Source organism: Mesoplodon densirostris, chromosome 14 (genome assembly GCF_025265405.1).
Source record: "Mesoplodon densirostris isolate mMesDen1 chromosome 14, mMesDen1 primary haplotype, whole genome shotgun sequence".
NCBI classification, from domain to species: domain Eukaryota; kingdom Metazoa; phylum Chordata; class Mammalia; order Artiodactyla; family Ziphiidae; genus Mesoplodon; species Mesoplodon densirostris.
In genome coordinates, this window is record NC_082674.1 from 68,754,648 (window position 1) to 68,782,358 (window position 27,711).

Genomic DNA, 27,711 nt, shown 5'->3' on the forward strand with positions numbered 1-27,711 from the left:
TATCAATCCGTCAAAACACCATTAGTAATCCCCACCTAAAAAGAGCAGTGGCTTGTTTAATGTGCTGAATGAAAAATGTTAAAGCAGTAAAACATAGTTTACAGGCGAGTTTTAAAGCATAGATTATCACGTAACCAGAGTTTAATTCTACAGTTCAGATACTGATGCAAAACCAAACCAAAAAATAAAAGGATTAAAAAAGAAACATTCGAGGTTTTCTTATGAAAAACATGAAGACTAAGTATCGTATCAAGAACTGCACTCTCTTCTTTTCAAATGTATGGCTCTAGGGAGCTCCAAGAAATTTTATTTAAAAAGGATGACGCCATGAAGGAGGGAAATATTTGACATTTTAGGAATTTCTGCAACTTCAGAAGCTATTTTGTGAGGAACAAGTGTTGTCAGTAAACAAGGCAGCCTGGGGCCACCATTTTCTACCTTGACGACTTCTTCTGCTTGCCCTGGCTAGTCTATTTTTTTTAATTTTTGGAAGCTGTAATTGGAGAAGTCTCGAAGCAAACAAAGTAAAGGTTAGTCCTAAAGGGGATGCTTTTAGCCTAAAAATAAATGATCAGGTGAAGTTTCTCTCTCTCTCACTCTCCCCCCACCCCCCTTCTGTCTGTCTCAGGCAAACAGCTATATTAATAGTCATCTCATAACCACAGCATTTCGCTAACAGTCACAGAGCTATATTTAAATTCAGGGCACTGCTGCCATGAATTCGACAGTATCTTTATAATCTTGTTTTTAAAATACTTGCTTTTGCCCAGCATCTTTGATCCCTTAGTGACCGCAGAGATCTTGCTGCCATCCCCTCCTCCTTCCCCGACCCTGCTGGAGAGGCTGCAGGTGGACGTGGCCAGAGCTGATCCCTGCGCTTGAGCGTACAGGAAGCATACCCAAGGGTCTGGGGCCCAAACTTATCTGTTTTGCTCCCAGGTGACCTGCTTTGGAGGAGTTCTGCTTTTTCTTTTAACCCAACACTTAAAATGCACAGGAGTTTTCAGGAAGGGGTCCGAGGTGTTGACCCAGGGCGGTTCAAGTCCTTCCTGGCTTTCAGTGTCCATGGCGACCTCCAACTTGCCACCAACCACACATCCATTCACTGCAAGATAATTATGCAAATATATACTAACTAGGTTTAGTTCCCTACTTAGACTTCCTTCCCACTCCTAGCTCCCTAGCATGGGTGCTGACAGTGTTTTGGAAGAGTTACTAAATAGCTGGAAGGCTTTCTGAATATATCTATCCCGGCCTGTCAAAGCTAGAACAGCGACGGTCCATCTGGGCCTGGAAGACAATTTCCATGGTGTAAAATACTCTTTCAATTCTTTCCTACCAGAGACGACCAGCTGGTGCTGCAATGAGACAGCCAAATCCACTGTGTGTAGACCTCCGCTCCAAGCTAAAGAGTGGCCTGGGATGACCCTGAAGTCGCATCTTTGGAGCAGTTAGCAAAAGCCATTGCAAGGGGAGAAAGCAGTTCCTGGGTTGGTGTCACCACCTCGGGCTGAGGCCGCAGAAGGCGACTCCAGCAGGATAGCCAAAGCTCTTGAGCAATTGATAAAAATGTGTTTTTCTTTCAACTTTCTGGATATTAAGCATAGGAAGGGATTTGGGGGAGAAGAGCCTGAAGTTTTTCGAACAAATGCCTCACTTTTTGAGTGTCTATCTTAGCCAGAAGCCCTTTCTGGCACTTTCCTGTTGTGTGATTGTATATACCATTTTAAAATCATAAACAGCGTTTGAATTTGGATACGTGGGAAGAGTGGAGGAAGTTGGTTCTTTCCCCGGAAGTCCTGAGATTCTGCTTACCCTCCAGTTCTTCCAAAAACATAGTTTGTGAGTGTGTTTCAGTGCCAATCTGGATCTACACAGAGTATTAAAAAACCTTGAGGACCTGACAGTGACAGCTCCTCAGTAAGGATCTCTGCCTTTGTCCACATTTTACCTCCTGGGAAGGGTGAGAGGTGTGATCCTTTCCTGAACCACCAGGGCAGGGCTCAATATTTGGTACATTGTCACAAAGAACAAACCAAATTACCCAGCAGTGGGAGTCACTGAGGCTCAACACTCCTCAGCTCCCAGCTGGAATCAGAGGTGAGGGGTGGGGAAAGCAGGTGTGGCCACGTGGAAGCTGGGGACATTGTTAGTCAGTCAAGTCAGTCAGAAAGGGCAAAAACTAACAGAAAAATCAGTCTGCTTAGGTGATGCAAATAAGATTCAAAAAAGAGGGAAATCTTCCCCGCCACAGTCCAAGGGAAAGTCATCACAGCATCCCAGGGACAAAGAATTCTCAGAGACCTTGAAGGGGCAGCTCTGAAGTCCACGGTCTGCACAACTTCCCTCTAAGCTTAAAGTCTCTATTTTGATCAGGGCTAGTGCAGGAGATGGCATGCTGCAGGAGGTGAGCTGATGAATGCCCTGGCTGGGCCCTGTCTCCACAATTCTTGACGTCTGGGTACCTCTGGGTGGTGTTCCATGGAGGAGGGGCCTTTAGAGACAGCAGCACCCCAGCCTCCATGGCATCTGGTTAGGCAGCCCCATCATGATGTCACTACAGTCGAGAGAAGAGTATCCAAACAATATATCCTGGTTTAATCATGCGCTTGGCCAGTTTGGATAGCATTTTGATCTCTCCCAGTGTGGCCAGGGCCGTTTTTACCACTCTTGGGGAGGTAGAACTGGGTCCAGCGTGTGCACATGAGAACCTTGCTGTTGGGATGCCACAGGGGAAGAGTACCTTGGCTGGATTTGCTTCCGTGCTCTTGTCAAGATTATAGAGAGACACAGGAGGGACTGACAATGTCCGTAACGTTACAAAGTCCCTGATGATGATCGTGGTGGTGAGACCAGGATGGAGGACAGGGATTGGGTGGCTCAAGCTAGTGATGCTTCTGGACATGGGGACATCACCTGTTGCTGACAGCCCACCTGCTTGTTCACATACAGTCAAGAGTCGTCCTTGCTTCTAAAAGTGAATTTAAGGGAATACGTTCCATCATGCACAGTAACAGCGCTGACATCCCCAAAGCAATGTATATTGGAGATCTGGCTGCCTGATAAAAGACTTGCCAGGTAACCACACCCCAGGTCTGCATGGATTCTCATAGAATCCTGGGACAGACAGTTAAAATGGTGTCAGGATAAATTGAGGGCTTCCCTGGTGGCACAGTGGTTGAGAGTCCGCCTGCCGATGCAGGGGACACGGGTTCGTGCCCCGGTCTGGGAAGATCCCACGTGCCATAGAGCTGCTGGGCCCGTGAGCCATGGCCGTTGAGCCTGCGCGTCTGGAACCTGTGCTCCGCAAAGGGAGAGGCCACAACAGTGAGAGGCCCGCGTACCACAAAAAAAAAAAAAAAAAAAAAAAAAAAAATGGTGCCAGGATAAATTGAAACAATGAGATGTTGCTACATACCAACCAGCACTGCCAAAACTAAAGGATGACAGTACCAAGTGATAGTGAGGATGATGAGCAACTGAAATCCTCACACCCCACATGCGAGTGGTGGTATAAAGACTTCTGAAAGCTGTTCGGTGTTAATCTACTGAGGTTGAAAGTACCCATATCCTGAGACCCAGCAGCTCCATTCTTGTGTACATAACCCACAGAAATGCCTGAACACCCCCACTAAGAGAGAGGTATACAAATACCCACAGCTGTGTTATTCACAATAGCCCAAAATATGGAAAAACAAATGATTGCCATGATTATCAAAATGGATAAATAAATTATAAAATATTCAAAGAGCGACCAACTATCCCAATTTGCCCAAGACTGAAGACTCTCTAGGAACATAGCACTTTCAGTACTAAAACATGATGGTTCAGGTTTTGGGGTACAGCACATAAGAAGCTTAGAAGTTGCCATTCCATCCTAACAAGTAAAAAGCAGAACAAACTGAAAAATCAACAACTCTTTTAAGAACAGTCATATAAGTGAGGTTACAGGGCAAACCACTGTCCTAAAATTGGAAAGACATACAGGCAAATACAAAGAATTATAACTTACTAGAGCAGGAACCAGTGAGTTGAAACCTTTACAGGAACCAGAGAACTGTACTTGACAAATTGCTGGAGGCCCAGTGTGGACAGATCTGAGAGTTAAAAACTCTAGAGGGAGCCAGTCATACCAGGACCTCACGTTTTTTGTGAGTTTTATGTCTAGGAACTCTATAAGATCCTCAAAGTGAACACTGGAGAAAAAATCCCCTTATGCTTCCTACAGGGGGAGGGGAAAAGGAACTATTCTGAAATAAAACAGAGTATCTCTTCTTCCTAGCAAGGTCTGCCCTCAGAGAAACTTTACCTGATGGGGTTTTCTCAGAGCCTAAATGACATGGGGGAAGGGAAATACCCAACTCCAGCCTTCTTAAACCATCGTGTTACACTTAACAGAGCTGGGGGCTTGGGGGGGGGTGTGAAAAACTCTTGTGAAGATTAGGGTCCAGTGGTACAAACTCATGAAAAGACTGAGACCTAACCATAGGACTGTAAAACACTTCCCCACACCCCACACCTTACCACTACATTAATAAGGTCTATTTATTACAGTTCCTGTTATACAGTAGATCATAACCACCTTTCAATAAAAAATCATAAGGCATATCAAAAGGCAAAAAATACAGTTTGAAGAGACTGAATATGTATCAAAACTAAAGTCAGATATGGCAGGAATGTTGGAACTATCAGATGGGGGATTTTTAAAAACTATGATTAATATGCTAAGGGCAGAAAACATGCAAGAACAGATGGATAATGTAAGCAGAGAGATGGAAATTCTAAGAAAGAGTCAAAAAGAAATGGTAGCGATAAAAAAACACTGTAATAAAGACCATCTTTGACAGGCTCATAAGTAGATTGGACACAGCTGAGAAAAGAATCTCTGGGCTTGAGAATATGACAATAGATAATTCCAAAGCTCAAGAGAAACAGAAAAAAAGACTGAAATTAAGAAAAAAACAGACTATCAAGGAATTCTGGGACAACTACAAAGAAATAACAGGGGCATCATGGGGACACCAAAAAAGAAAAAAAAGAAAAGAAAGAGAGATAGGAATAGAAGCAATATTTGAAGAAATAATGACTGAGAATTTTCCCCAAATTAACGTCAGACACCAAACCATGGATGCAGGAAGCTCAGAGAACACCAAGCAGGGTATATGCCAAAAAATTACATCTAGGCATATCAAATTCACATTTCAGAGAATTAAAAATAAAGAAAAATTTGGGCAGAGACCAGGAGGTAAAAACAAACAAACAAACAAACAAAAATCAACTTTACCTAAATAGGAGCAAAGATAAGAATTACACCCAACTTATCCTCAGAAACCATTCAAATTAAAGGAGAGTGGAGTGAAATATTTAAAATGTTGTGAGAAGAAGACCACCAACCTAGAATTCTATACCCTGAGAAATTATTCTTCAAAGGGAATGAGAAATAAAGACTTTCACAAACAAAAATTCAGGGAATTTGTTGCCAGTAGACCTGTCTTGCAAAAAAATTAAATGATTAAGAAAAGGAATTTGTATCTGCATGAAGAAAGAAAGAGCATCAGATAATGAATAAATGAAGATAAAGTATAAACTTTTATTTTTCTTATTCTTAATTGACATGAAGATAACAGTTTATTCCAAATAAAAATAGCAATAATGTTGTCAATTATCTTTATGTATATGAATATATATGTACATATAAAAGTACATATACACATGTACATATATATGTACTTATATAAAAGTATACATATATGATTATCTATGATTATATATAAGTGAAATAAATGGCAGCAATGATACAAGGGAAAGGATAAAAGAAGTAGGAGTATTTTGTTTTTATAAGGTACTTGCACTATCATGAGGCAGTATACTATTTTTTTGAAAATGAACTTGGATTAGTCATAAATGTATATTGCAAACTCTAGGGCATTTAAAAAAATTTTTTTAAAGTATAATTGATATGATAAGAAAGAAGAGAATATGGAATCATATACCATGCTCAATTAAAACTACCAAAGGCAGAAAAAGTGTGGAAGAGAAAAATAGAAATGATGAACGAGGGTGACAAAGAGAAAACAGTAACAAATACATTAGATATTAATCCAATTTAATCAGTAATCACTTTAAGAAATGTACCAATTGAAAGACAGAGATTGTTTAAGTGTGTCAAAAAATAAGATCCAGCTATGTGTCTTCAAGAAACCCACTTTAAATATAAAGAAGCATGTAGATTAAAAGTAAAGAAAAAAGAAAGATATAACATGTTAACACTAATCAACAGAAAGCAGGAGTAGCTATATTAATTTCAAACATAGCAGATTTCAGAGCAAGGAAAGTTATCAGGGATAAATAAGACTGTATCAAAACGATAAATGGTCAATATTCCAAGAAGATATAACAATCCTTAATGGGTATTCAACTAACAACAGAACATTGAAATGCATGAGACAAACACTGAAAAGCTGAGAGAACTTCAAAGAGAAATAGGTAAATCATATATTATATGTGGAGACTTTAACGTCCCCCTATCAGAAACTGACAGACCAAGCAGGCAGAAAGATCAGTAAGGATGTATTGAACTCAAAAGCACCATCAAACAACTGGATATAATTGACACCTAGATACATCATATGTCATCCAACAACAGTAGAATATACATTCTTCCTAAGTTTACATGGAACACTCACCAAGATAAACCACATTCTGGGCCATAAAACACATCTTAAAAGATTAGAAATCATACAACGTCAAATTTCACACCAGAGTGGAATTAAACTAGATATCAATAGCAGAAAGATGCCTAGAAAATTACTGAATACTTGGAGATTAAATAATACACTTCTAAATAACACATGAGTCAAAGAAGAAATCTCCAGAGAAATATAAAATTATTTTGGACTAAATGAAAACAAAAATACAACTTACCAAAATGTGTGGGATGCAACAAATGCAGTGTTTAGAGGAAAATTTATAGCATTGAATGCATATATTAGAAAAGAAGAAAGATCTAAAATCAATAATTGAAATTTCTACCTTAGAAAACTAGAAAAAATTACAAATTAAATTAAAATTAGCAGAAGAAAAGAAATAATAAAAATTAGGGCAGAAATCAACGAAATTGAAAACAGGAAATCAATAGAGAAAGTCAACAAAACCAAAAGCTGTTTTTTTGAAAAGATCAATAAAATCAACATCTCTAGCCAACTTAATTAGGAAAAAAGAAAGAAGATAAGTTACTAATATTAGAAATGAAAGAGGGGACTACATTTCCTATGGACTTGTAGAAGATAATCAAGAAATATTATGAACAACTCTATGCCCAGAAATGTGATAACCTAATGAATGGACCAATTTCTTGAAAGGCACAATACGTCAGAACTCACACAAGAAGAAATTGACAAAACTGAATAGGCCTATATCTATTAATAAATTGAATCAACAATAACTTTCCAAAAGAGAAAGCACCAGGCCCAGACATGTTCACTGGTGAATTCTATCAAACATTAACAAAGAAATTATACCAATTCTCTACAATCTTTTGCAGAAGATAGAAGCAGAGAGAATACTTCCCAACACATTCTATGAGACCAGCATTGCCCTAATATCAAAACCTAATATCAAAATAGAAAAATAATACAAGAAAACTAAAGCTCAATTGCTCTCATGAGCATAGATATAAAAGTTCTCAAATCAAATTCAACAATGAATAAAAAGAATTACACAGCATGACCAAATGGGATTTTTCCCTGTTATGCTGCTTCAACATCCAAAAATCAATTCATGTAATCCAACACATCAATAGGCTAAAGGAAAGCTCACATGATCATATCCAAAGATGCAGAAAAAGCATTTGACAAAATTCAACACCCATTCATGATAAAAACTGTCAGCAGGAAACTAGAAGTTTTTCTGCTAAGATCAGGAACAACTGAAAGATGTCCTTTCTTACCACTGATTTTCAACATTGTACTTGAAGACCTAGTTAATACAATAAAACATGAAAATGAAATATAAGGTCTATATATTGGGGAGGAAGAAATAGAGCTGTCTTTGATCAGAGACAACATGATCATCTATGTAGAAAATCTGAAGGAATCAAGAAAAATCTCTGGAAATAATAAGTAATTATAGCAATGTTGTAGGGTACAAGGTTAATGTAAAAATCCAACTGCTTTCCTATATACTAGCAATGAACAAATGCAAATGCAAATACACATAAGGCATACACTGGGGATATTGAGGGTTCAGTTCCAGACCACCACAATAAAGCAAATACTGCAGTAAAGCAAGTCACAAAATTTGTTGGTTTCCCAGTGCATATAAAAGTTATGTTTACACTATACTGTAGTCTACTAAGTGTGCAAGAGCATTATGTCTAAAAAGACAATGTATTCAGTACAAAACATACCTTAATTAAAAAAATATTTTATTGCTAAAAAATGCTAACCATCATCTGAACTTTCGCCAAGTCACAGCAGTAACGTCAAAGATCACTGATCATAGGTCACCATAACAAATATAATAATAATAAAAAAATTAAAATATTGTGAGAATTACCAAAATGTGACACAGAGACATGAAGTGAGAAAATGCTGTTGGAAAAACGGTGCCTATAGACTTGCTTGATGGAGGGTTGCCACAAACCTTCAATTTGTAAAAAATGCTGTATCTATGAAGCACAATAAAGAAAAGTGCAATAAAATGAGGTATGCCTCATTACATTAGCACCCCCAAAATGAAACATTTAGGTATAAATCTAACAAAATATGTGTAAGATCCACATGAAGGAAACTACAAAACTGATGAAAGACATCAAAGAAAAACTAAAGTGGAATGATATTCCACGTTCCCAGATAGGAAGACTCAATATTTATTGTCAAGATCTTGGTTCTTCCTAACTTGACCTATAGATTCAATGCAAACCCAATCAAAATCCCAGCAGTTTATTTTGTGTATCTTGTCAAACTGATTCAAAAGTTTATATGGAAAGGCAGAAGACCCAGAATAGCCAAAATGATACTGAAGAACAAAGCTGGAGGACTAAGGCTAACTGACATCAAGACTTACTATAAAGCTACAGTAATCAACAGTGTGGTATTAGAGAAATAATGGACAGTAGATAAATAGAACAGAATGTAGAGTGCCAAAATTGACCCATATAAACACAATGAATTAATCTTACACAAAGTAGCAAAGGCAATACTATGGCACAAACATGGCATTTTCAAAACATAATACTGGAACCACTGGAAATCCACATGTAAAAAATGAATCTAGACACTGACTTTATATCTTTCACAAAAACTAACTAAAAATGGATCATAAGCTTTCATGTAAAATGAAAAACTATAAAATTCCTAGAAGATAACATAGGAGAAATCTTGGGTATGATGATGATTTTAAATACAATATCAAAGTACAATCCATTAAAGAAAAAAATAAACTGGACTTCATTAAAATTAAAAACTTCTGCAAAAGTCAATGTCAAAAGAATATGAAGACAAACCACAGACTGGGAGAAAATATTTGCAAAAGACACATCGGATAAAGGACTCATCCAAAATATTCTTAGAACTCTTAAAACTCAACAGTAAGAAAATGAACAACTCAATTTAAAATGGGTAAAATACCCGAATGGACACTTCATCAAAGAAAACTTACAGACAGCAAGTAAGTAAATGAGAAGACATTCAACATCTTATGCCACTATTAAATTGCAACTTAAAACAATGAGATACTGCTATACGCCTATTAGTATGGCCAAAATATGGTTATGGTGAATCTCATAACCATACTGTTGACTGAAAGAAGTGAGACACAGAACAGTACACTCTGTATGATCCATTAATATAATGTTTTTAAAGCAGGGAGAATTAAATTACTGTGATTTGAGGAACTTCCCTGCCGGTCCAGTGGTTAGAACTCAGCGCTTTCACTGCTATGGCCCTGGGTTCAATCCCCGTCAGGGAACTAATATCTGCAAGCCACGTGATGAGGCCAAAAAATAATAATGATAATGTGGTTTGAGATACATACAAACTACAAAGAAGAGCAGGGAAGATTATCTAGAAGAGAGTGGTTACCCTTTACTTGGGTGGCCCTGGGGTTTCTGGAGTTTGGAACTGAGATGGTTGTTTCACAGTCTTAGCTATATAATAATGCATTAAGATGTATTAGTGATTATTTTACTATTCTGTTTTTGTGTTATACAGTTGACCCTGAACAACATGGGGGTTAGGAGTGCTGACCCTCCCTTTAGTCTAAAATCCAACTATAATTTATAGTTGACCCTCCATATCCATGGTTCCACATTCATGGATTCAACAAATTGAGGGTTGTGCAGTATTTACTATTAAAAAAAATCCATGCATAAATGGACCTGCTCAGTTTGAACTCATGTTGTTCAAGAGCCAACTGTATTTCCCAATTTTAAAAGGTCAAAACAAAGGAGTAGGAGGAAGAAAGTAGCATCACATCTCAGCAACAAAGCTCTTTTCCTTATTTATTCTAGAAAGCAAGGATTGGAGCAGAAACTGCAGAGAATTTTTTTTTTTTTTTTTTTTTTTTTTTTTTGTGGTACGCGGGCCTCTCACTGTTGTGGCCTCTCCTGTTGCAGAGCACAGGCTCCAGACGGGCAGGCTTAGTGGCCATGGTTCACAGGCCCAGCCACTCTGCGGCATGTGGGATCTTCCCGGACCGGGGCACGAACCCGTGTCCCCTGCATCGGCAGGCAGACTCTCAACCACTGCGCCACCAGGGAAGCCCTGCAGAGATTTTTGAGTCAGAATACCTGGTTCAAACTCTGTTTTTGCCATTTTTTTACTCTGTGGCCTTGGAAAAGTTGTTAACTAGATCTCAGGCCTGTTTCTTCCTATTTGGGGACAAAAAATAATAGAGGCTCCATTTTATGGAGGACATAACTACTCTATGTGTTTGGCATTTTTACTTAAATCCTGGGTGTCATCTAACATGGGGACAATAATATCTACTTCACAAAGCTGTTATGAGGGTAGAAAGAGACAATGAAAGCAAAGTGTCCAGCAGAATGACCGCACACGTGAGAGGAGCAGCATCAAGTCCCTTCTCTGCTTCCCACCCTGATGGCTTTAGGGCTGTTCTCTGCCAACGCAGTCCTCTCACACTGGCAGGAAACTGTACAGCCCACATTCGATCTCAGAACAATGTGTCCTGTGGGCATCAGGACACACATGGATGCTTTGGGGCTGTAGAAAGGGAGGGCCCGACTCCTTCAGCAATGTCTGGTCTCACTTCAAGTTCCTACCCACCTGCCCGCATCCACTTTTACTTCTGAAGAGGGGCAGCAAATCTCAACTTCATCTTCATCAAGAGGGGAGGACCCGACATAGTTAAATAGGATGGGCCAGATATGAAGTAACAGAAAAGAATGAACGAAAACACCAAGTCCCTGCTGCTATGAACCCCCCTGTTTGGAGCAGGACTGCCCCATCACACAGCTTCAAGAAGACCACGACAGCCCTGGATTAGGACATAATGGTAAGGGAAGCACGGTCCCTGCCTCGAAGGAGCTGGAGGTGTGGTGGGCTCACGCATGAGGAGAGGCAGGTAAACGTAAGCAGGTAGGTAAACATGAGCAGGTCTGACCCCCTCCCAAGAAGGCGTGCTTTTGGGTCGGCCTTGCACTTGATCACATGGCATCAATTCAGCCACTATTATGAAAACCCTGGAGGGGGTAGAATTGGTGTAAGTACCAAGAGACGTTGACTCTACAGCAGATGCTTTGCTGGACTGTAACTGAATTAATTCACTTGGTCCTCATATTGCCCTTATTTAAGAAGTGGAGAAATAGAGGCTCAGAAAGATTAAGTCTGTGCTAGTAATGGAATGAAGCACTAGAACCAGTTTATAGAGTTAGGGTAAAGCACATTTTTTTCTTTCCACCATAACCGGAGAGCTCTTTATTAAGCTATTTGTTTATTTATTAAGCCTTCTCCGTAGGATGTCATAGGTCAACATTTCCTAAACGGTGTCCACAACACACCATGTCCCACAAAATGTTAAGATGAAGGGTCTCATTTGGTATTAAAAAACAAAAACAAACAAACAAAAAACTAAATAATTCTTCCTCATATAAGACTTCACACCACTTTAAACATTACTCCTATCAATTGTGACCTTCCAGAGAATATGTGCTTCAAATTTATTTTACCACTTAAATCTCTTTATCTCTCTCTCACATGAGTGTTCCATGGAGCAGAGTTTGGGAAACGCTGCCTAGATTTCCACCTATGTGATTCTCTGCATATTCCCCTGACACAGAAGATAACAAGAATGGCAATACCTCCCCACAGAGCCTGAAGAAGGAAGCTTCATAAACCCAGCTAGTATCTTCATTGTTGGAGCATAAACCCAAGTGTGTGCTTCATGACAAGGCTCGGGGGAAAACTCCTGCCGTTCAGCAAACACCACCAGACTTGTTTTGCTTTGTCTGTTTGTTTCTTAGAGGAACTCAGAACCTTACCTAAGATTATACTCCAAGGACAATAGGCTGAGAAACAAACTGATGCTTAAATCCATAAATAGAAATGACATCTCAGCGGCCTCGTTAGTAAAAAGGTTCTTAGATCTGGATGCCCACCAGAATTACCTGCAGAACCTTTAAAACACACAACCCCCTCCTCTGGTGGTTCCAGTGCAGCCGGTCTGTTTTGTTTTGTTTTGATGTTCCATGGGTCTAGGTCACTGAGCTGTGACCCTCCAATAGAGGAATTCTACTTCACTAATAGCAAAGACAGAAAGGGAAATGTTTCCAAGTATTGCCTTGATGTTCTTCATTTAAAGCATAATTTCGTAAAGAAGTTGGATATACCCAAATGCATAAGAATAGAGAATTTATTGAAAAAAATATGGTACATGCTCACCTTCCCAGTTCCCGGAAGAGCCCCTCCCCACTTCCTGTCCTAAGTCACCCCTCTCCTTCCCTTATGGGAAAACCCAGAGATGAAATCCATCACTTCTCCATCTTTGTGTGGATTTCATCATTTAGAAACCCCTTCCTCTCCCCACAAAACTTGACTCTTAAAGTCACGGCTTTCCTGAGAAAGTTGAGTGTGAGCTCTGAAACTTTTAAGGAGCTGCGGTCTTTTCCTCTCAGCCCCTCCCCTGTGTCCTGAGCTTCAGGACTCAGCCTTGGCTTTAGAAGCTATAGGGAAACAGGATGTGAAGAGGACAATGAAGGGACAATCTATTTGCAAAATATTGGATCAGTTACAATTAAAAAAAAAAAAAACATGCTTTTTTCAAACCGTAACTTTACCATCTGCCCACCTGGCCATTTCCTCACATTGCTAGAAACCTCCAACTCCTCTTTTTCCTGTGTTGCACCAGCACAGGGGGCCCAGGTAGCGTCCGTGGTTGAGGGGATTGGTTTGCCCAGCAGGGCTGAGGAGTTGGTCTCACTCTGCAATTCAGGCCCCGAGGAGGGGAGAAGCAAAATCTGGGACGGAGACGTGCTGTCCCATGACCACCCTGTGCACGGGGGACAGTGGGTCACCGGGCTCCTGAGGGCAGAAGCAGAGCTCTGGGCACACAGAACAGGCACCTGCAGGCGCCTTGAAACCTACCCTCAGTACGGGCATCTGAGTTCAAATGATCTACTTGCTTTGCCCCCAGACACTTAGTTTCCTTTTCCTGACTGGGCTGTTTTCATTGTCTCCCTCTTCTTCCAGCTCCAAGATTATGCATAGCTTTGTTATCAGAGGGTATGCTTGGAATGTCAGACACTCTAACCAATCAAATCATGACGCGTTGTAGCTGGGATGGACCTCAAGGGCATAGCAAGACCAATGCCTTCTTCTTCCCGGTGACAGCCAGAGAGGTTATCTGACTCTTCTGGGGTTACACAGCAAGGGAGCAGCAGTACAGAAACTAGAAATCAGGTCTCCTATTGTGTTCCTCCAGTCGCCCTAATGTGTATTCATAGAAGACAAATACATGTTAACATCAAGCAATCGCAGAATGCCAAATCTGCGCACACGCCCACACGCTGCTCTCTAGAACCACACATACATGCTTTTGATTATCTGCCTTAAAAAAAATGTTCATTTCCTTGCTTATCCTCCACAACTGCATGAGCTCAGATAACTAAAAGTTGACTCCGTATCTACATTTTTAAAGCTCTCTTTCTTAGAAGCGTTGCCCATTTTGCAACAAGCCTAAACATATGTGAAAAATGTCATGCTTTATATCATGTGGTGCCTCTGGGAATTTTGTCAAATTATTTCCATTTTTCTACTCGGAGTCCTAATGATCCTAGACACTCACTATGCGAGGGAGAGAAATGTGTGCCCTGCCTCCCTCCCCTGGAAATATTCACACTGGCATGTGGGAAAGGGCTTTCGGGCTGAGTATGCTCTACTCAGATGCATCGCGGCCGTCCACGTCCTCTCTTCATACCTGTGACTCCGTTCTTGCTATTATCGCATCTACATCAGTGCCCCATCATCATCATCGGCAGCCTGTCTTTTCTCCTTTGGAACAATCTCTGTTCTCTATACCCAAGCTGCCAACTCTGTGCTTTCACTGTGCTGTTCCCACTGCTACTTTGCTGTCTGTGTATTTGCATCCATGAGTGGGAGCAACTAGCAGGAACTAGAGTACATCCGTTCAGCATCTCCCCCATGGAAACAACAGCAGGCCCCTCCGGTCTCATGTAAGACCTCCATTTACAAAGGGCTCCACTGGGTCCCAAAGGGAAAGGAATGCCTACCAGGACCAATCTGGTGAGGAGAGTGAGAGGCACGTCCTTCCTGTAATGCTAGCATTCTCTTGCTCTGTGGGCATATTCCACAGATCTCTGAGCAGGGACAGAAATCAATTCAAACCCTTCCTGGGCTGCAGCAGGTCCCAGGAGGACTGAGGAGCCTGCAGACCTGGTTTACAAGCCTTAATTCCCCAGGCATAGGCTCGGCGCTTCTGCTAATTGCCATGCCTGGGTCTGGGGTTGGCTCTAAGACCTGCTTTCAGTTAAACGTCCCGGCTGCCCCCTCACACTGAGGGGCTTTCCTTAGAATTGATTAGAGTGTCCACAAAATAGTTCCCTTAATGCAAACTGTTTGTTTTCTCAGGAGAATGAAAGCATCAAAAATCAGATGGAATATTTTAGCAACGGAACAGTCCAAAAACCTCTGTTATTTCCCAAATCACAGAAAAGAACTTACTAGGAAAATCATAAATTATATCACTGTGCTGAAATTGGCAAATATTTTATCATTGGTAAAATAGGATAATGCAAAATTCCCGGGAAGAAATAAGGGGGAACTTGCTAACCTTGAGGTCTTAACACTCTAAGATGCTTGCTTATGCCTCCTCTTAGATTCTGCACAGGGATATGTAACAGCTGCCCACAAGGTAAGATTTCAGGGTCTTGGAAGGCCTTGTGGCTGGCAAGGGGAAAATGCAGGAATTCTCTTCCAGCCACTGATGGGAGCCTGAAATCTTACTCTTAGATAGAGATTCAATTTTTTTTTTAATTTAAAGATTCATGCTCTGATCAAATGCAAATGAGTCCAAGAGACTGTAGTATTCTCAGCTACTATTGCTTATTTATACCTTAGAATGAAGGATTTGTCAAAACCTTTCTTTTGAACAAACTTTGACCAGGGCAGGGAAGGTATCGAGAGAGGGTTTTCAGACCACGTTGGTTGAAGAAGGTGGGCAAAGGTGCTTACAGTCCTGGAGACAAGCAGCAGAAAGGGAAGATACACCAGCACATTGATTTTGAGTCAGCTCAGCCCTGTTTGCAATATCCAGAGTTGAGGAGTTCCCCGTCAGTGGAAGTGTTCTAGAACACGCTGGCAAGAATGCCACAGACAGGATTTAAATACCACGCGCGGGGCTGGACTCTATCCAGACCATCATTACTTTAGCAAACATGGACTGTGTACCTTCTACCAGACGCTGCGACAGGATGCATCCGACATCCTCGTGTCTTCAAACAGCTCATCGTCTATGTCAATAGGCAAATCCCACCAGCTCTGTTCACCAGCATAATTCCTCCTCTTCACGAAGTCTGCGGAGTATAAGAACATTCTTACTTGAGCAGCGATGTTAATGAAAGGCTTTGACCAAAGTGTTTAAAAGAAGCCAGTTAAGTGGCACAGGGTGCTTCTAACCCTGCCACAGCTGCCAAGAGAGCAGCTCATCGTCTCTTCCGAGAGCTGCCTGCACAGAGAGCCTGCAGGGTTCCATGGAAAGGGATCTGATTTGGGATGTGCAGCCACTGACTAATAAAGGAATTGTGTACCTTAGATGTTCAAAGCATCCTCCTAAACAGAATCCCAAAGAGCTGTTTCTTAAGAACTATTTAAATAAATAATTTGCAGAACCGGAAAGACAAATAAATATTCACCACAAGTAATTGGCTTTTAAGAAGTAAGTGATTCAAAGGAAAAGTCAAAGTCAAATCCAGCCTCTTTCATTTTACTTACAGCACCACGGAGGGGCTTGTAAATCACCAGTGTTCTCCTGTGCTTCCCATAGCCCACCCATGGGGAGGAGGGGAGGAGGCTCAGCTCAAGCACTGAAGAGGTGGAGGTCTGATCTGAGTAGAACCAATGGATTGTACTTGTCTTTTTTTTTTTCTTAAGAATTTTTCCTTTTCCCATCCTAGTGCTTGAGTTCAGACATTTCCACGTTATCTTCTCTTCCTGTGTGAGATGTCATATAAGTGAGACAGCCGTGATCATCTTCTGAATGGATAGACCACCAGTGATCAACAGCATGGAGTCAGGTATATTCTTGACTCAGGTACACAAATGTCGGGAGCAAAGCCATTTGGTCAAAACTAAAATTACCTGGTCATGATATAACGATATTGGTAATAGAATCATAATAAAGGTAAACCAGAAATTCATCTTGACACGATTTCTTATAAAATATAGGAGTCCCAGTAATAATAACATTGTGCTTTTCAAAGCATTTTCACATACATTATTGACTTTAATCTTCAAGAAAAAATACTAGGTAGATATATTATCTCTATTTAAAATATGAGCAAACAGAGTCAGAAAGTTTATATTTCTATAACAGATGAGTAGGTAGAAGACCTAAGATCTGAACCAAGTCTTAGGACTCTGATGTTAGCATTCCTTCAGCTAATATATATATGTATAAATGTGTATATATATATATATATATATATATATATATATTTTGCTGTACGCGGGCCTCTCACTATTGTGGCCTCTCCCGTTGTGGAGCACAGGCTCCGGATGCGCAGGCTCAGCGGCCATGGCTCACGGGCCCAGCCGCTCTGCGGCATGAAGGATCCTCCCGGACTGGGGCACGAACCTGCGTCCCCTGCATCGGCAGGCAGACTCTCAACCACTGCGCCACCAGGGAAGCCCTATATTATATATATTAATGTATATGTATTTTATATATATACATTCTCTAAAATACTGACTTTTTGACAATATCCAAGACTTAGTTATGGAACTATAGAAAGTTCTTTCTTTATTCTGTAATTTCATCGGTCTCTCCATTAACAGATATCGTACATAGGATTGACAAGTGGAAGATTCAAAGAAAACTCAGAGGTGTCTTCTACCTTCACAGGAAACAAGCAACACACAAAGGAAAACATAATCTGTAATAGAGTGAAATACTGAGAAGCAAAAGATCAATGAGTATGGCAATCGTTAGGGAAGGCTTAAGAAACAGATTGGATTTGATAAAGAATGTGCCGAAAAGCTCCAAAGACAGGATGGTGTGGCTATGTAGGGAAGGCAGTAGATGATACCTGAGGTCAAGTAGACATTTAGAATTTTACACAGTTCTAGGACTCCAGTCCATAGTATGGTAGGAATTGTGTCCTAGATGGAGACTGGTAAGTAAGTGCCAGATAAACACAATCTGGGGTTTCAGACAAGACTATAATAACAGCCAGCTTCTCGGGGGGCTAAAACAGGAAAAGCCCAGGTGCTGACCTGCTGGGGTTAAAGGAAGACAGTGGTCTGTGGACACCTAGGACAATCTAAGCACAGACACCCAACCTACTGCAGCCACGCTTGGTCCGTACCGCGCCAGTGGGCACTGGCTCTGAACCTACTGAAATAGTGTACTTGCCCGAGCTTAGCTGAAAACAACAGGTTAGATGGGGTGCCACTGAGTGCCAGCCACTGAGCAGGGTGGGGAAGGCTGGCCTTGGCTGACTGATGGATGACTGAGAAAATTAGAGACAACAACCAAAGTCAGTGATTGTGGAAAATACTGCATTTACATGTAACTCAGCGGAGAGGGACCTGGGGACCTTCAATATGGCACCACTAATTCAGAAAAGAGAGTTTGTGGCCAATTTCTACATCGTCAGAAGATATCTGTCTTGTAACATAGTTGAAGGAGCCATGAAGAATCAGAACCAATTATTATCTTCATTATTTTTTATTATTGCAATATCCATAGTATTATTCAAAATGCACAATAGATTTTATTTATGGAGCGCTGACTCTGTGCAAGCCCAGGGCTGAGCACAGCACACACGGCCTCTCAGTTAAGTACAGTACAACTAAATGCACAGCATCTGTCTCCATCCTAGGCATCCAAAGACTCTTCACTAAGGAGGGTTAGAACCAGTGTTCTTACCCCACTGTGTCTGATACCGAGACCAGGGTCTTAACCATTATATAATAAAGGCATTTTTTCATTAAAGATGAACTTCTCCTCAATCCTCCAAGGGATTGAGGAGAAGAATTCCACTCTGCATGTAGGAAAGAAGTGAACCACCATTTGCGGTCCGGGTTGGAAAACCCCAGAGAGCAAAAGGGACTTTGGGAATTTGTTTAATGAGCTGTTGCTAGTGCTTGTGTTTCTCTAGGTGAAAGAGGAAGAACTCCTCCTTGAAACTCTGCCCTGATGTCACAAGTCTGCTGAGCCACCTCCTGGGATGTCGTGGACCTCACAGAGCGAGTTCTCATCTCCCTTGAGCTACATAAGCTGAGCTGGAGGACACTGCCTACCCTCCACTGGGGGAGAAGTGGACCCCCAGGCCCTGGACCTTAACTCCAACTACAAGTCCATGGGATTTTCATTAAGGACACGAAAGCCTAAACTCTTATGCAGAATTTTTTTTTTTAATTTTTGTCTCAACCTGGCATTTGTGGTACAGAAATGAAACAATTCATTTTGACAAGTTGCACTAAACTGAGGCCTGAACCATACTGTGAGAGCCTCTCTGTGGATCCCATAAAATACTCAAGAAATATGCACTTGACATCTGGTTTGCTGGATTCCTGCTGAGAAATGGAGGCTTTGGTGTGAGGCTGTCGATCCGGACTGGCAGATTGGCTGTGCATACAAACGTGCATGAATCTACACAAAGGGGTCATGTTCAGGCATTAATTGGGCATGTTCCAACAGAATCTTAAGGAGGCACATGAGCAGAGACTGAACAGTTGGACTCTTGTGCAGAAAGGCGGTGGAAACTTAGGGATGTGAATGTCAGGCACACACCCCTCAGAAATATAGAATATGAGGTGCATGTTGCAGAAAACAATTTAAATGCCAAGATACTTTTAAGTACATATACTTAGGAAAAGAAAGGGGAACAAATGATCAGGACTTGGAAATTACTAACAAAATTGCCAAGTTGTATTTCTCAGTGCTTTCCTGGGTAAGATGAGCAGCTAGCTAGATCACCATAAAATATTTTAAAATTTTAATGTGGGCCCCAATGGATGTCCATTAAATAGAAATGAAATATATGAAGACTAGCTTACCATAGATATACGTAAAAGGCCCATTAGCAAGGAGACTGTTAAATAGCACACCTAGCTGAATGTTTACAATATCTTCTAATATATGTCAGTGTCTTATATGTCAGTGATAAAGACCACAGGCTTTAGAGTTAGACTCCAAGTTTCAGAGTTGAAATCTACCACTTCCTAATAGTAGCCTTAGGCAAGTTACATAAACTACTTGTTCTTCATTTTTCTCACCTCTAATGCAGGATGACAATATATTCTTCACAGTACTGGTGTGAGCTTTAAAGGAGGTAAAGAAGGGGTCTTGGAGCTTCTCCACACAGACCTCTCCATGGGCCATTTGGACTTCCCAACGTCATGGTGGTGAGGTCCCAAAAGTCAGTCTTCCCAGGGACAGGAAGAGGAAGCTGCCATTCTCTGTAGGCCTTAGACTGGGAACTGGCACCACTTTACTTAGGCGCTATTCAGTTCATCAAAGCAGTTACAGCATCCACTCAGATTCAAGGAAAAGGGACATTAACCCACTTCTCAATGGGAGGTCTGTCAAAGAATTTGTGGCCATCTCTAATTCACCCCCCCCCCATGAAGTCATAGACTCCTTGGCAGATTTAGTGAAATTCATGAGCCCCCTTTCCAGAAATGGGCATGTACAAAGATACCAGGCAGTATATTGACTAAAAGTTTTATTAAATACTAAAAATAACAGTGATATAAACTAGATAGAAGGTTTAAATTCCTCTTACAGAAAAGTATGGGATGACAGGGGTACAGCTTCAGACACATACATCATTCGGGGCCCCAGGTTCCTTCTGATTTAATGATCTGTCAACTCTGGGATAAAGCCCTTCTTGGCCAGAACTCATTCAACATCAATACATCTATGTTCCATCCTAAGGAAAGAGTGGAGAACAGCCACGGGGCAACAAAGAAGCTGCCCCTATCACTTTTGCTCACACTCTCTTAGTCCTTTGGTCACAAAGAACCCAGTCACTTTGTCACAACCAGTTGCAAGAAAGATTGGGAAGCGTACGCATCTAAGCGGTCATGTGACCAAATAAAACTTTGTATATTCTATTAATATCAATAATCTCTTCTGCAGCAGGTAACAACAACAACAAAAATTTGAATCCAATTTCGCTTGGTTCCTAGAAACCAGAGCAGGCATCCTGGGACCTCAACCAAGGATCCAAGGTTAAGAGCCACATTGTTTAGAGTTTTAGAAGACAGCATTCTAGCTTACAATATTTTAGAGTTGGAAGTATCTTTTCAAATCATCTAATTCTATTCTCTAATTCAAAGATAGAAAACCAGAAAGCTAGAGAGGCTATTTCTTGCCCAAGTTCACATACCTAATGACTAGGGCTAGCCTAGTTCTCCTCAAGGTCAATCAGTGTCCTTTTCACTATATATATGATGACTCACTGTTAAAATCAATGGAATACCATGGTGGCAGATAGAGATGAGGGAAGGGTTAATCTCTTTGCAAATGTTAAGCTATTCTTTCTTGTTTTCATTCAAAGAACATGTATCTGGCTCGGTACTAGGTACTGAGAATACTGGATATATCATAAAGAACAACAAAACACAAATGGCTTGCCTAGAGCTCAAAGTCTAGTTTTGGAGGAAGTAAATCAGTGTTTATAATATAAGATGGTGAAAATGCTCCACTGAAAGAGGGAGAAATATCACAGAAACACAGCGGGGGATGCCAACTTGAGGAAGTCAGGACAAGAAGGTAATGCTTGAGCAGGGGTGCAACGGGGGGAAAGAGGAGGAGGGCGGCTGCAGCAGAGGGCAGATGGGCAAAGGGGAAGGAGGACATGGCAAATGTATGGTTGGCATTGGTGTGTCCAGAGGCAGGGCATTTCCTCAGTCTCACTAGGGGAGAAGCCATCATTTAAATGAAGGCAACGGGAGAAGCGGTGGAGAAGATGCATTCAAGAAAACCTAGGAGAAGTTGGAATCTAGGGTGTCTCCTCTGTGTCCTGATCAGAAAACTGGGTGGGTGGTAGGACCACCCAGCAGGGAAGGGATAGAAGAGGGATTCTTTGTTTGTGTGGGAAGAAAATAAATTATGTTTTGATACATCGTGTTTGAGGTAGCTTTGCTTACGTTGGTGAAAACATAGAAAATAAGCAGGCAAAGTCATGGTCTTACTATTAGAAGAGCAATCTGGCCTGGAAATGCAGGCATGGAAGACCATGGTGTTTAGAGGTGGCCAGTAGGTAAAAAAGCCTCCCAAGAGTGTGCTGGGTGAAAAGAAATTTAAGGGGAATATTTGTGACCCCCTGTGTTTAGCGGTGGCATGAGGAATTGTAGCCAATAAAGGAACCGAGAAGCGGTTGCAAAGGAGAAAGAGGAAAACCATGGAAGCAAAAAGAGCAGTGACATTCAAGAAGAGAACAAATGCCAAATGCTGCTAAGATATCAGGTAAGTGTGAGGACTGAAGAGTGTCCTCTGGCTTCTGCATCAGGAATTATTATCAGTGTTAGAAAGGGCAGTCCCGGAGGAACAAAGAGACACAAGGCAGATTTCAGTGGATTAAAGAAGCGAGCTGGAGGCGGCTGCTACTGTAGGCTACTCAGGAGGTCTGGCCACCACGTGAAGGACAGGGACAAGGTAATAATGGCTACAAAAGATACAAGATGAATACTATTTTAATAAGGGGAGACTCTTGAGCATGTTTGTATACTGGTGGAAATTAGATAGCAGAAAAGAGGAAATTTAAAAACCTTCCAAAGAGAGGAGCTAATTGATGGAGAAAGGTGTGAAAAAAGACACAACACACATACACAAAAGGCTGGCTCTGGAGAAGAGACGCAATTAGACTTGCAAGAGTATAGAAAAAAATTCTCTGTTTGGAGAAAAAAGACGTATATAGAGAAAGGAGGGACGGTGGGGGGGGGAAGGAAGGAGGAGGGATGCAGGAGGGAGGGAGAGGTCAAGGGGGGCAGGTCAAGGTCAGTGCTGCTGAGAATGGGAGGGGAGATGGTGGGAAAAGGTCTAAGAGGAAACGGAAGGCTTGGGATGGGAAAGAAAGTGGCCAGGGACACATGGGCTGCAAGTGATGTTTTTGTTCAGGGTTGTTCATCAGCCCAAGAGAGACTTGGTCTTGTGGGTTGGGGGCTGCTGCATTCTGTTGAGAGGGGGGACAGCAGGGACATTAAGAGATTGGGGAGATGCAGGTGAAGTAGGTCATGGGGACCAGGCTGGACGGAGAAGTAGAAAAGCTTAGAGGAGTGATCTCAGGTGGCCTCGGCCTGCAGCGGCTTGAAGCAGGATTTTGGTTCCTCAGCCAGAGATCGAAGTCAGCCCTGGCCCGTCGGCTTTGTAGAAATGAATTCCCACAAAGAGACTGTGCAAGTAAAGTGTTTATTAGGAGGAAAATGCGTACATGTGAATAGACTCACAGGGGCGGGCTCAGAGAGAGAGTCGTGCCCTCATGGTAGCTGAATCACGTATGTGGGTCATTTCTTCAGGTTTCCTTTGATCAATCATCTTGCTTTGCCTGGTTCTGAGTTCATATTTGGTTTATCTCAGGGTCCTCCCATGTGCACCTGCACATCACTTAGCCAAGATGGATTCTAGCAAAGAGGCCTATGGGCAGGTTGGCAGCACCTACTATGAGGTGGTGCATCCTCCCTTTTGACCTCCGAGGAGCTTTTCTGTGCACGTGTAGTCGGGAAGGTCTCCTTGACCTCAAGAAAGAGAAATATGTGGTCTCTTATCTGGGCAGAGCTTAGCTCCTCCTCTTCATCTTGGAGTATCCATCCACAGGGGACAAACACCAGCTGCTCAGCCTGGGGCCCATCTATCTCCTGCCTCAGGAGAAGTCTGGCAGACTGGGATCAATACAGAACAGACAGGACCGAAGGTCCCTCTGAGAAAATAGAGCCTGGGGGAAGAAAGTAAGGGCCTGAGAGGGAAGTAAGTACAGACAATAAAAGGTTCAGGGAGAGAAAGCTGAAATGGAATAGAAGCAAACCCTACTGAAATTGGCAAAATACAAGAGGTTGAGAGGGGAGTGGGAGATGCGTGGATCACAAACAGCAGTGGCCAGGGCTGGAGAGGAGAGGACGGTGACTTCAAGTCAGCAAGAGACAGGCTCCCTACCCCTTCCACAGTGTATACACCACATGGTTTTATGTGTTATTGTCTCATGCCAGGATCTGGGACTTTCAGGATGGTTGTTTGCAATGTGATCATGTTCTATACTTTAGGAATTAATCGTGCCACATCTGTAGCCCTGCTCTTCAGGATCTCAACAGCTGGTTCTGAGACGAAAATGCAGACTGGATGGAAATTTCACATGAGGAGCAGCCGAATGACCACTGGGCAAAGTGCCAGTACCAAGCTCTTCTCTGAGATTAGCAGCTCGCAAAGGGTAGAGTTTTAATTTTTAATTTCCCCCATAGAAATCACTCTGCAACTGCAGGAAAGTAGGTGCAAGACTGTATAACGTCCTGGCCTATTTACCAGGCCCCTGAAGTCCCATGTTCTTGGGTAACAGCATCCTCTCTACCTGACTGTGAAACCAATGGCGGTGCTTTAAGTTTGCACCAACTGATCATTCTGTGTGAGGTGATTATGACAACGGGGTTGTGTCCTGTTTCTGATTCTGGTACAACCCCCAGGACTGTACAAATCTCCCTTCAGCCCTGTGGCCACAAGGAGGAAGGATGTGGGGAGAGGAGGACGAAGGAAGGAGGGACATCAGAGGGAAACATCTAAGCAAAAAGTTAACAGAATTTATGAAGCAACAGAAATCATAAAATAAATTTGAAGATACACTGCAACAAAAATGGGCTATTTCATTCTATTTCTTTCCTATTTTTTGAGCCAGAGAACCATAGCCAAGCCCACTTGCCTAACTCATCTACCCCACCTTTTCCAGATTCTTCCACACATGGCAAAATATGCCTGTGGATTATGAAGGTTAAATACATCTAAATCTCCAAACCTATTCATATGAGGAAAAAAAAAAAAAGGCATTCACCATTAGCCCCTTTCACTCACCCAAGGCATTCCTGTGAAAGTCTTCTCAGTAGTTCTCATATTTTCAAATTGTCTCGCATTCAATTCCCTTGAGCAGGTGTTTACTGAAAACTTCCGAGGTGCTCAGCATTAAAGAATATGGACTCCAGAGCCGAGATACATGGGTTAAAATGTAGACGTTGCCTGTTTGACAAGTTAACTTAAAAAACCCCTCTTTAGTTTCCTCACAAGAAAAACATGGAGAACAGTAACACTACATCCAAGATTGTTGTAAGTATACAATGACATGATATGTGGAGAGATCTTAGCACACTGTTTGGCTGACAGTAAGTGCTCAACCAATGCTTGGTATTATCATTAATCTTATCAAGTGTTTACAAAGTGTATTATGTGAACATGCACCCCTATGTTCATAGCAACACTACTGACAATAGCCAAGACACGGAAACAACCCAAGTGTCCATCAACAGACAACTGATTTAATAAGAAGTGGTACATATATACAATGGAATATTACTCAGCCATAAAAAAAGAATGGAACGAAAAATTTCACAATTTGTATGGAAACACAAAAGACCCCAAATAGCCAAAGCAATCTTGAGAAAGAAAAACAGAGCTGGAGGAATCAAGCTCCCAGACTTCAGACTACACTACAAACCTACAGTAATCAAGACATATGGTACTGGCACAAAAACAGAAACATAGATCAATGGAACAGGATAGAAAGCCCAGAGATAAACCCACGCACATATGGTCAATTTATCTTTGATAAAGGAGGCGAGAATATACAGTGGAGAAAAGATAGCCTCTTCAATAAGTGGTGCTGGGAAAACTGGACAGCTACATGTAAAAGAATGAAATCAGAACACTTCCTAACACCATACACAAAAATAAACTCAAAATAGATTAAAGACCTAAATGTAAGGCCAGACACTATGAAACTCTTAGAGGAAAACATGGGCAGAACATTCTATGACATAACTCACAGCAAGATCCTTTTGACCCACCTCCTAGAGAAATGGAAATAAAAACAAAAATAAACAAATGGGACCTAATGAAACTTCAAGGTTTTTGCACAGCAAGGGAAACCATAAACAAGACAAAAAGACAACCCTCAGAATGGGAGAAAATATTTGCAAACAAAGCAACAGACAAAGGATTAATCTCCAAAATTTACAAGGAGCTCATGCAGCTCAATATGAAAACAACAAACAACCCAATCCAAAAATGGGCAGAAGACCTAAATAGACATTTCCCCAAAGAAGATATACAGATTGCCAACAAACACATGAAAGAATGCTCAACATCATTAATGATTAGAGAAATGCAAATCAAAACTACAGTGAGATATCATCTCACACCAGTCAGAATGGCCATCATCAAAAAATCAACAAACAATAAATGCTGGAGAGGGAGTGGAGAAAAGGGAACACTCTTGCACTGTTGGTGGGAATGTAAATTGATACAGCACTATGGAGAACAGTATGGAGGTTCCTTACAAAACTAAAAATAGAGCTACCATATGACCCAGCAATCCCACTACTGGGCATATACCCGGAGAAAACCATAATTCAAAAAGAGTCATGTACCAAAATGTCCATTGCAGCTCTATTTACAATAGACAGGACATGGAAGCAACCTTAGTGTCCATCAACAGATGAATAGATAAAGAAGATGTGGCACATATATACAATGGAATATTACTCAGCCATAAAAAGAAACGAAATTGAGTTATTTGTAGTGAGGTGGATGGACCTAGAGACTGTCATACAGAGTGAAGTAAGTCAGAAAGAGATAAACAAATACTGTATGCTAACACATTTATATGGAATCTAACAAAAAATGGTCATGAAGAACCTAGGGGCAAGACGGGAATAAAGACACAGATCTACTAGAGAATGGACTTGAGGATACGGGGAGGGGGAAGGGTAAGCTGGGACAAAGTGAGAGAGTGGCATGGACATATATACACTACCAAATGTAAAACAGGTAGCTAGTGGGAAGCCGCCACATAGCACAAGGAGATCAGCTCAGGGCTTTGTGACCACCTAGAGGGGTGGGAAAGGGAGGGTGGAAGGGAGACGCAAGAGGGAGGAGATATGGGGACATATGTATATGTATAACTGATTCACTTTGTTATAAAGCAGAAACTAACACACCATTGTAAAGCAATTATACTTCAATAAAGATGTTAAAATAATAATAATAATTAACAAATTAAAATTTAAAAAAAGAATGGAAATTGCCATTTGCAGCAAACGTGTATGGACCTAGAGCTTTTCATATTGAGTAAAGTAAGTCAGACAGAGAAAGACAAATATTATATGATACCACTTATAAATGGAATTAAAAATAATACAAATGAATTTATATACAAAACAGAAAGAGGTTCAGAGACATAGATAACAAACTTACAGTTACCAAAGGGGAAAGGGAGGGGGGTTAAATTAGGAGTATGGGATTAACAGACACAGACTACTATACATAAAACCATGAGCAATAAGGATTTACTGTATAGCACAGGGAACTATATTCAATATCTTGCAATAACCTATAATAGAAAATAATCTGAAAAAGTATATAATATATATATATACACATATATATATAAAATTGAATCACTTTGCTGTACACCTGAAACTAACATAATATTGTAAATCAACTATACAATTAAAAAAAAGTGTATTATATGATACAATTCTTGCTTGCAGTCTTGCTTGGAGTGACAAGAGAATGACACAAGATAAGTGATAAAAATAGGCATAACGTACACTGAAATGTGTAAATAATCTGAATGAGAAACAACCGGTGTTAGCAGAGGTTTCATATGTGATTTGAACTCACAAGAAGTGGAAGGGTTTAGCTAAGTAAGAAGGAAAAAAAAGAACATGGCAGAAAGAGGATTTAAAAAAAATAAAGCATAAGATAGGAATGATTGTCTAAGACAGAGGGGAAAAAGGAGAACCAGATGGGCTC

The 27,711-nt window shown here is 41.1% G+C and overlaps 1 protein-coding gene across 5 annotated transcripts in view; it reads right to left on the reverse strand.

The window, feature by feature from the left end:
• Positions 1-27,711, reverse strand: part of TMEM182 (transmembrane protein 182) — a 291,206-nt gene that overhangs the window by 41,885 nt on the left and 221,610 nt on the right. For 3 of the 5 annotated variants that reach the window (XM_060117795.1, XM_060117797.1, XM_060117796.1), the window contains exon 5: positions 15,924-16,048. In XM_060117795.1, the coding sequence (XP_059973778.1) occupies positions 15,927-16,048 (122 nt within the window). In that variant the 3' untranslated portion in view covers positions 15,924-15,926. Of the gene's footprint in view, positions 1-1,085; positions 1,106-2,951; positions 2,972-15,923; positions 16,049-27,711 lie in introns of those variants that run through there. The other 2 variants (XM_060117798.1, XM_060117799.1) reach the window with 2 other exon arrangements.